Genomic DNA, 10646 nt, shown 5'->3' on the forward strand with positions numbered 1-10646 from the left:
TGTGAAAACACTCCGCCTGGGAAGGTATGCTGCAATGCACTATGGGTAGTGTAGTCTACATTTGTGAAAACACTCCGCCTGGGAAGGTACGCTGCAATGCACTATGGGTAGTGTAGTCTCCATCTGTGAAAACACTCCGCGTGGGAAGGTACGCTGCAATGCACTATGGGTAGTGTAGTCTCCCTATAATGAAAACACTCCCCCTGGGAAGGTACGCTGCATTGCATTATGGGTAGTATAGTCTCCCTATATGAAAACACTCCGCCTGGGAAGGTACGCTGCAATGCACTATGGGTAGTGTAGTCTCCATCTGTGAAAACACTCCGCGTGGGAAGGTATGCTGCAATGCACTATGGGTAGTGTAGTCTCCATCTGTGAAAACACTCCCCCTGGGAAGGTATGCTGCAATGCATTATGGGTAGTATAGTCTCCCTATGTGAAAACACTCCGCCTGGGAAGGTATGCTGCAATGCACTATGGGTAGTGTAGTCTCTATCTGTGAAAACACTCCCCATGGGAAGGTACGCTGCAATGCACTATGGGTAGTGTAGTCTCCATCTGTGAAAACACTCCCCCTGGGAAGGTACGCTGCATTGCATTATGGGTAGTATAGTTTCTCTATGTGAAAACACTCCGCCTGGGAAGGTACGCTGCAATGCACTATGGGTAGTGTAGTCTCCCTATGTGAAAACACTCCCCCTGGGAAGGTACGCTGCAATGCAGTATGGGTAGTGTAGTCTCCATCCAGGGTTATTTAATCCATTAAATCAGAGCCCAGCCCTGTAGCAGCTAAATGTAGCCAAAACACTCTAGAGGCGATCAACAACAACGGGAGGTATGATTAAATCTACCGCCACTAGCGACTGGACTGCGGTGGGCCGTCTAACACAGGATCTTTGCTTAGAATTGGACGGGATGATTTAGATCAAGAGTTATTAACGTTTTAAGATTTTTGGTCTCGTCGGCTAAACAGGGGGGGAACATTTTCAATTACGTTCCACATTCGATGTTGCGCAACAGGCGGTCCCAGGCTGTGGATGCAACAGGCGGTCCCAGGCTGTGGATGCAACAGGCGGTCCCAGGCTGTGGATGCAACAGGCGGTCCCAGGCTGTGGATGGGTTAGGGTTAGGGTTAGGGCTAACCCTAACCCTAACCCAACAGGCGGTCCCAGGCTGTGGATGCAACAGGCGGTCCCAGGCTGTGGATGCAACAGGCGGTCCCAGGCTGTGGATGCAACAGGCGGTCCCAGGCTGTGGATGCAACAGGCGGTCCCAGGCTGTGGATGCAACAGGCGGTCCCAGGCTGTGGATGCAACAGGCGGTCCCAGGCTGTGGATGCAACAGGCGGTCCCAGGCTGTGGATGCAACAGGCGGTCCCAGGCTGTGGTCATAGGTCATAGGTCAACAGGCGGTCCCAGGCTGTGGATGCAACAGGCGGTCCCAGGCTGTGGTCATAGGTCATAGGTCATAGGTCAACAGGCGGTCCCAGGCTGTGGATGCGATCGGTTTTGATATCAATAATCTCCGTCCTATTAAGGTACATATTCAACAAAAAAGACTGATTACAATGTAAGGGACATTCTCTCTATTTCTGTGTGTGTGTGTGTTTGTGTTTGTGCGTGCGTGCGTGCGTGCGTGCGTGCGTGCGTGCGTGCGTGCGTGCGTGCGTGCGTGCGTGCGTGTGTGTGTGTGTGTGTGTACGTGCACAGATCATCAGGACAGTGAGTGCGGTGGACAGAGATGAGATGTCTCACAGACAACATTTCACCTTCAGCTTCCCTCCAGAGATCCACCACAACCAGAACTTCTCTTTACAGGACAACAGAGGTACCTAAACCGGTACCCCTCAGTACCCCTTAGTACCCCTCAGTACCACTCAGTACCACTCAGTACCCTTACCCCTCAGTACCCCTCAGTACCCCTCAGTACCCCTCAGTACCACTCAGTACCCTTACCCCTCAGTACCCCTCAGTACCACTCAGTACCCTTACCCCTCAGTACCCCTCAGTACCCCTCAGTACCACTCAGTACCCTTACCCCTCAATACCCCTCAGTACCCCTCAGTACCTACTACCTAACCCCCTGATACCCTAACCCTGTACCCCTCACTACCTAACCCAAGGGTTCTCAACCTGTGGGTCGCGACCCCTCGGAGGGGGTCGCCAAATTATTTTGGGGGATCCCCAAATTATTATTATTATTATATATATATATAATATTATTATTATTTTGCAACTGAATGGCTGGACAATGGAAATGAAGAGTTTACAGTACGTGGTGCATAAACATTCCTTAAGATTATATCTGGTTTCAGTTCATTTATGATAGATTTTCTCTATTATTAAGGTTATTTTCTCAGTCAGTTTGTATTGGTGGTGGGGAGGGGGGCGGGGGTCGCGAGACATGGCCAATGCATTTCCGGGGGTCCCCAGAGGGGGTCCCCAGAGGGGGTCCACAGCCAAAAACGTTGAGAACCCTGGGTAACACACTGAGACCCTAACCCAATTACTACCCATATCCCTAACACACACACACACACACACACACACACACACACACACACACACACACACACACACACAGCGTGCAGTAACTGTGGTGCATGTCTCTGTCCATCTGTGTGTCTGGAGGATGTTGATTGAATTAACTGACTGGACCGCTGGGAGAGAGAGACGAGTGTGTGTGTGTGTGTGTGTGTGTGTGTGTGTGTGTGTGTGTGTGTGTGTGTGTGTGTGTGTGTGTGTGTGTGTGTGTGTGTGTGTGTGTGTGTGTGTGTGTGTGTGTGTGTGCGCGTCAGGAGGTGTGGTCGAGGGGTTTCATCTCCACCAAGGTGTGAAATAAGCTTCATGGATGAAGGAGTGAAAGGGGTGGGTGTGTGTGTGTGTGTGTGTGTGTGTGTGTGTGTGTGTGTGTGTGTGTGTGTGTGTGTGTGTGTGTGTGTGTGTGTGTGTGTGTGTGTGTGTGTGTGTGTGTGTGTGTGTGTGTGTGTGGGGAGGAGAGGGGGGGGGGGGGGGGTAGGACCACATCACCTGGTAAATACCTCTATACTGAATGACTCATTCCATCTGTCTGGCCTCTCCCCATTCCGCACACACACACACACACACACACGCAGAGAGACACAGGGGCGCACGCACTCAGACACAACAAACAAAATGTCCGCTTTGTTTGCAGTCTCTCTACAGATGGAAACGTTAGCATAATCCATTCCATTATTCACACTACCAGCTTATAGAACATATCATAGAATTTAACCCATTTTGGACTGAGGTCGATTTTTAAAAAAAGGCTTCTAAATCCCAACATTTTTCTGCAGCAGCTAGAAGCTAGAAGCTGCTGCTAGAAGCTGCTAGAAGCTGCTGCTGATTGGCCAGGCCGTTTTGTGGCCGGGCATCAAGTCTGCCTGAGAGTTCCCAGATGGGAGCAGGAGGGGGAACCCAGTGTACTCTCTGCTGCCCCATCTGGTGGAGTCAGGTTACCACGGACCCCCATCTCAAAATATGTAGTTCCAGGGACCCCCCCCCCCCCCCCCCCCAGAAGCAAATATGTTAGTTAAAAATGTTCGCTCTGAAATATATATTCAATGATTTGCGCCACATTTTAACGATTTTTCAAAAATAGCAGACCTACTATGATCTTGTAGATCTGCTATTTTTCAATAGATAAAGCATAACATAATGCTAACACCAAAAGGGGTTCCCGCCCAGAATGGGTTAAACAATCATAATAAAATAAATGGTGAGGCCATTTGAATAGAATAATATGTTAGTATTTATCACCCCAGTATCACCGTCCTTCATCTTGACTGTAATGAATAACATGCTCTAGATTAGTATTTATTACACCATTATCTGTCACGGTTGGAGTCAAGACAGTGTAGGACCCAAAGTGAGATGAGAGGCAGATGAGAGGAAGATGAGAGGCAGATGAGAGGCAGATGAGAGGCAGATGAGAGATGAGAGGCAGATGAGATGAGAGGCAGATGAGAGATGAGAGGCAGATGAGAGGAAGATGAGAGGCAGATGAGATGAGAGGCAGATGAGAGATGAGAGGCAGATGAGAGATGAGAGGCAGATGAGAGGAAGATGAGAGGCAGATGAGAGATGAGAGGCAGATGAGAGGAAGATGAGAGGCAGATGAGATGAGAGGCAGATGAGATGAGAGGCAGATGAGATGAGAGGCAGATGAGAGATGAGAGGCAGATGAGAGATGAGAGGCAGATGAGAGATGAGAGGCAGATGAGAGGAAGATGAGAGGCAGATGAGATGAGAGGCAGATGAGAGATGAGAGGCAGATGAGAGATGAGAGGCAGATGAGAGGAAGATGAGAGGCAGATGAGAGATGAGAGGCAGATGAGAGGAAGATGAGAGGCAGATGAGATGAGAGGCAGATGAGAGATGAGAGGCAGATGAGAGATGAGAGGCAGATGAGAGGAAGATGAGAGGCAGATGAGATGAGAGGCAGATGAGATGAGAGGCAGATGAGAGGCAGATGAGAGGAAGATGAGAGGCAGATGAGATGAGAGGCAGATGAGATGAGAGGCAGATGAGAGGCAGATGAGAGGCAGATGAGAGGCAGATGAGATGAGAGGCAGATGAGAGGCAGATGAGATGAGAGGCAGATGAGAGGCAGATGAGAGGCAGATGAGAGATGAGATGATGAGATGAGAGGCAGATGAGAGGAAGATGAGAGGCAGATGAGAGATGAGATGATGAGATGAGAGGCAGACGAGAGGCAGATGAGAGGCAGATGAGAGGCAGATGAGAGGCAGATGAGATGAGAGGCAGATGAGAGGCAGATGAGAGATGAGATGATGAGATGAGAGGCAGATGAGAGGAAGATGAGAGGCAGATGAGAGGCAGATGAAAGGCAGATGAGAGGCAGATGAGAGGCAGATGAGAGGCAGATGAGATGAGAGGCAGATGAGAGGCAGATGAGATGAGAGGCAGATGAGAGGCAGATGAGAGGCAGATGAGAGGCAGATGAGATGAGAGGCAGATGAGAGGCAGATGAGATGAGAGGCAGATGAGATGAGATGAGAGGCAGATGAGAGGCAGATGAGATGAGAGGCAGATGAGAGGCAGATGAGAGGCAGATGAGAGGCAGATGAGAGGCAGATGACAGGCAGATGACAGGCAGATGACAGGCAGATGAGAGGCAGATGAGATGAGAGGCAGATGAGATGAGAGGCAGATGAGAGGCAGATGAGATGAGAGGCAGATGAGATGAGAGGCAGATGAGATGAGAGGCAGATGAGATGAGAGGCAGATGAGAGGCAGATGAGAGGCAGATGAGATGAGAGGCAGATGAGATGAGAGGCAGATGAGAGGCAGATGAGAGGCAGATGAGAGGCAGATGAGATGAGAGGCAGATGAGAGGCAGATGAGATGAGAGGCAGATGAGAGGCAGATGAGAGGCAGATGAGAGGCAGATGAGAGGCAGATGAGATTAGAGGCAGATGAGAGGCAGATGAGATGAGAGGCAGATGAGAGGCAGATGAGATGAGAGGCAGATGAGAGGAAGATGAGAGGCAGATGAGATGAGAGGCAGATGAGAGGCAGATGAGAGGCAGATGAGATGAGAGGCAGATGAGAGGCAGATGAGAGGCAGATGAGATGAGAGGCAGATGAGATGAGAGGCAGATGAGAGGCAGATGAGAGGCAGATGAGATGAGAGGCAGATGAGAGGCAGATGAGAGGCAGATGAGAGGCAGATGAGAGGCAGATGAGAGGCAGATGAGATGAGAGGCAGATGAGAGGCAGATGAGAGGCAGATGAGAGGCAGATGCAGCTCCGTTCGGATTAAAGTATTTATTCACCAAACAGGAGGAGGAGGCAGTCAACAAAGTCCAGGTACAGGAAAAGGTCAGAACACAAGTAGGCTGTCAGAACACAGTCAGAACACAGGAAGGCTGTCAGAACACAGTCAGAACACAGGAAGGCTGTCAGAACACAGTCAGAACACAGGAAGGCTGTCAGAACACAGTCAGAACACAGTTTCTCCCTGACCGGCTGTGTTCCAACATGGTATAAAGTCGACTGTAATGTAATCTATCTCAGAGTTACAGACCCATAAGGGTCCATTTGGTTCCAAACTATCATTTAGCTGGGGACCCCCTGGAACTCCCTCAAGGACCCCTGGGGGTCCCCGGACCCCACTTTGGGAACCACTGGTATAAATATAGATGGAGTTATGAGGTTTCTCCCTGACCGGCTGTGTTCCAGCATGGTATAAAGTCGACCGTAATGTAATCTATCCACTCCACAGACAGTACAGCGTCCATCCAGGTTCTCCGTAAAGTTGTGCGGTCCCAGCAGGACGTGTTCCATCTTCCCATCGAGATCAACGACAACGGCGTTCCCGTGTCGATGAGCTCCACGCAGACGCTGACCATAAGAGTGTGTTCCTGTGATCGACACGGAACGCTGCTGTCCTGCAACGTCGAACCCTACGTCCTACCGGCCGGGCTGAGCACCGGAGCTCTGATCGCCATCCTGGCCTGCATCGTCATTCTACTGGGTAAGATACACACTACCAGTAGTAGTAGTAGTAGTATTACTAGTATTACTAGTAGTACTAGCAGTCATTCTACTGGGTAAGATACATCATATACCAGACTGTATGATGGAAGTATTTATATTTTACTCGTGATCAGAGCTTCTGTTGCTCCAGACTGTATGACGGAAGCATTTATATTTTACTCAGACACATTTGTAAATTGCGAGAGGCAACAGTCTGGCAAGACGAGACTAGGTAGCCCTAACCGTAACCTTCACGCCTGGGTTTGGGAACAAGCGTTTGGTGCATCGTAATACAAGTAAAACACATGGAAGCAAATTAATGGACCGATTCATTTGCTTCATTACCACACCCCACCCCACCCACCCACACACACACACACACACACACACACACACACACACACACACACACACACACACACACACACACACAGTCACACACACACACACACACACACACACACACACACACAGTCACACACACACACACACACAGTCACACACACACATACACACACACACACACACACACAGTCACACACACACACACAGGGCACGAACCAAGAGGTCAACACAACCCAGGGCTAGTCAGCCAGGCATGTGCACGAAACGAGCACCTGTGCGACAATTTCACGAAAATCTGCTCCCATAACTTCTCTTTCATCTACCTTTTATGTATCGTTATTGTTTTATGTACTAGTCCTTACCCGTTCTGAATATATGGTAACGGATGGGTTATTCATTATTATGTGCGCTCGCGCGCGCGCACACACACACACACACACACACACACACACACGGACCATAGTATGCCTCCCGCAATGCGAAACGAAAGTCCTCCACAGTGTAGGCCTACTGTGATTGTGACGTTGTGTGTTCAGCAAGAGTAGCTAGTAGTATCGTTTTCCCCGTGTGGACTGTGGGTCTGTTACGCGGAAAAGTGTGTCCCAGTATAAATATGTGCCTTCCCAACATGCAGTTCGCTGGTGACACTGGTGACACGTGATTTGCGGGGAGAGGAAGGAAGTAAATTATTAGATAGATATACCCGTTCTGAATATATGAACAGCAAATGATGTTCAGTGTGGTGTCGAAACAGCGCGTGTGTTGACGTTAACATGCCCCGTCCGAGTTATTTTCCCCGTGTATGTTACGCGGAAAAGTGTGTCCCCGTATTAATCTGTGTCCGTCATACTGTAGACCCGGAAGCCGTCCCAACATGTACTTAACTGGTGACCCGGAAGCGGACGGACGGACAGACAGCGATCGCTAAATTATTAGATAGATATTTAAAGATATCGTGCTTTTATTCGTGGCTCTGCGGGATATTAATTTATTGTTATTTATTTAAAGGTATCGTGGTTCTATTATTGTTTTAAAGGTATCGTGGTGTTATTCGTGTATTATTGTTATCTATTTAAAGGTATCGTGGTGTTATTCGTGGCTCTGCGGCGGCAGCACAAGATCCCGCTGATCATTCTGGAGGACGATGACATCAGAGAAAACATCATCACGTACGATGACGAGGGAGGCGGAGAGGAAGACACCGAGGCGTTCGACATCGCTACGCTACAGGTACGCTATGCTACGCTACAGGTATGCTATGCTACAGGTACGCTACGCTATGCTACGTTACAGGTACGCTACGCTAAGCTACCCTACGCTACGCTAAGCCTACCCTACACTACACTTAGAGGAAGACACCGAGGCGTTTGACATCGCTACGCTACAGGTACGCTACGCTACGCTACAGGTACGCTAACCCATGCTACAGGTACGCTACGCTATGCTACGCTACAGGTACGCTACGCTATGCTACGCTAACCCTACACTACACTTAGAGGAAGACACCGAGGCGTTTGACATTGCTACGCTACAGGTACGCTACGCTATGCTACGCTACAGGTACGCTAACCCATGCTACAGGTACGCTAACCCATGCTACAGGTACGCTACGCTATGCTACGCTACAGGTACGCTACGCTATGCTACGCTACAGGTATGCTACGCTAAGCTACGCTAACCCTACGCTAAGCTACGCTAACCCTACACTACACTTAGAGGAAGACACCGAGGCGTTTGACATCGCTACGCTATAGGTACGCTACGTTATGCTACGCTACAGGTACTCTACGCTAACCCTACGCTAAGCTACGCTAACCCTACACTACACTTAGAGCAAGACACCGAGGCGTTTGACATCGCTACGCTACAGGTACGCCACGCTAACCCTATGCTAAGCTACGCTAACCCTACACTACACTTAGAGGAAGACACAGAGGCGTTTGACATCGCTACGCTACAGGTAATATTCTATGCTATGCTATGCTACGCTACAGGTGTGCTATGCTACAGGTAATCTAGGCTAGGCTACTAGACTATATTACTACACTACAACACTACACGTAGAGGAAGACACCGAGGCCTATACTATGCTACGCTACGCTACAGGTACGCTAAGCTACGCTAACCCTACGCTAAGCTACGCTAACCCTACACTACACTTAGAGGAAGACACCGAGGCGTTTGACATTGCTACACTACAGGTACGCTACGCTATGCTACGCTACAGGTACTCTACGCTAACCCTACGCTAAGCTACGCTAACCCTACACTACACTTAGAGGAAGACACCGAGGCGTTTGACATTGCTACGCTACAGGTACGCTACGCTATGCTACGCTACAGGTACTCTACGCTAACCCTGTGCTAAGCTACGCTAACCCTATACTACACTTAGAGGAAGACACCGAGGCGTTTGACATCGCTACGCTACAGGTACGCCACGCTAACCCTATGCTAAGCTAACCCTACGCTAAGCTACACTAACCCTACACTACACTTAGAGGAAGACACCGAGGCGTTTGACATCGCTAAGCTACAGGTACGCCACGCTAACCCTATGCTAAGCTACGCTAACCCTACACTACACTTAGAGGAAGACACAGAGGCGTTTGACATCGCTACGCTACAGGTAATATGCTATGCTATGCTATGCTATGCTACGCTACAGGTGTGCTATGCTACAGGTAATCTAGGCTAGGCTACTAGACTATATTACTACACTCCAACACTACACGTAGAGGAAGACACCGAGGCCTTCGACATCACTATGCTACAGGTACGCTATGCTATACTATGCTATACTATGCTACGCTACGCTACAAATACACTACGGTATGCTATGCTATGCTACACTATGCTATGTTACTGGACAACACTACTACACTACAACACTTCCTCTCCCTCCTCTCGTCTCCAGAACCAGACGGTTTAATAAATGATTTAATAATAATAATCTCGTCTCCAGAACCAGACGGTGTAATAAATGATTTCATAATAATAATAATGATAATAATAATAATAATAATAATAATCTCGTCTCCAGAACCAGACAGTGTAATAAATGATTTAATAATAATAATAATAATCTCGTCTCCAGAACCCAGATGGCGCCAACGGTTTCCTGCCCCGTAAGGACATCAAGCCGGAGCTGCAGTACCCGCTGCGGCCAGGCGGGGGGCGCCACCCGGCCGCCAACAGCGTGGACGTGGACGACTTCATCAAGTCTCGTATCGCCGAGGCGGACGGCGACCCCACAGCGCCCCCTTATGACTCCATCCAGATCTACGGCTACGAGGGGCGGGGCTCCGTGGCCGGCTCCCTCAGCTCCCTGGAGTCGGTCACCACGGAGTCGGATCTGGACTACGATTACCTGCAGAGCTGGGGACCGCGCTTCAAACGGCTGGCCGACCTCTACGGGAACAAAGACCTGGACGGGAGTGAGCTGGACGATGGAGAGGACTCTTAACCCCACCCCTAAACCCTAACCCCTCCCCTAACCCCACCCCTCACCCCCCCAAAGACGTGGAGGAGAGTGAGCTGGAGGATGGAGAGGATTCCTAACACCCCCTCCCCAAAACCCCACCCCTCACCCCCCACCCCCCAAATATCTGGACTACGATTATCTAGAGCTGGGGACCGAATACACACCTGGAGCTGGAGGATGTTGACCTCCCCCCCCCCCCCCCTGATCAAGTCCCCAAAAAGTTTGCCAGGATTTCATGAGTTAATAGGAAACAGTAAATGGGATCATAGCGCCACCGTCTGGAAGCTCCACCCCCC

The 10646-nt window shown here is 49.8% G+C and overlaps 1 protein-coding gene across 1 annotated transcript in view; it reads left to right on the top strand.

Moving 5' to 3' along the window:
- Positions 1-10354, top strand: part of LOC306919511 (cadherin-11-like) — a 25157-nt gene extending 14803 nt beyond the window's left edge. The window contains exons 6-9 of the mRNA XM_079532272.1: positions 1710-1827; positions 6268-6519; positions 7945-8096; positions 9964-10354. Of these exons, the coding sequence (XP_079388398.1) occupies positions 1710-1827; positions 6268-6519; positions 7945-8096; positions 9964-10332 (891 nt within the window). The 3' untranslated portion in view covers positions 10333-10354. The remainder of the gene's footprint in view (positions 1-1709; positions 1828-6267; positions 6520-7944; positions 8097-9963) is intronic.
- The last annotated feature ends 292 nt before the right edge of the window (positions 10355-10646 follow it).

This window comes from Electrona antarctica (genome assembly GCF_951216825.1).
Source record: "Electrona antarctica genome assembly, contig: scaffold_421, whole genome shotgun sequence".
Lineage (NCBI taxonomy): Eukaryota > Metazoa > Chordata > Actinopteri > Myctophiformes > Myctophidae > Electrona > Electrona antarctica.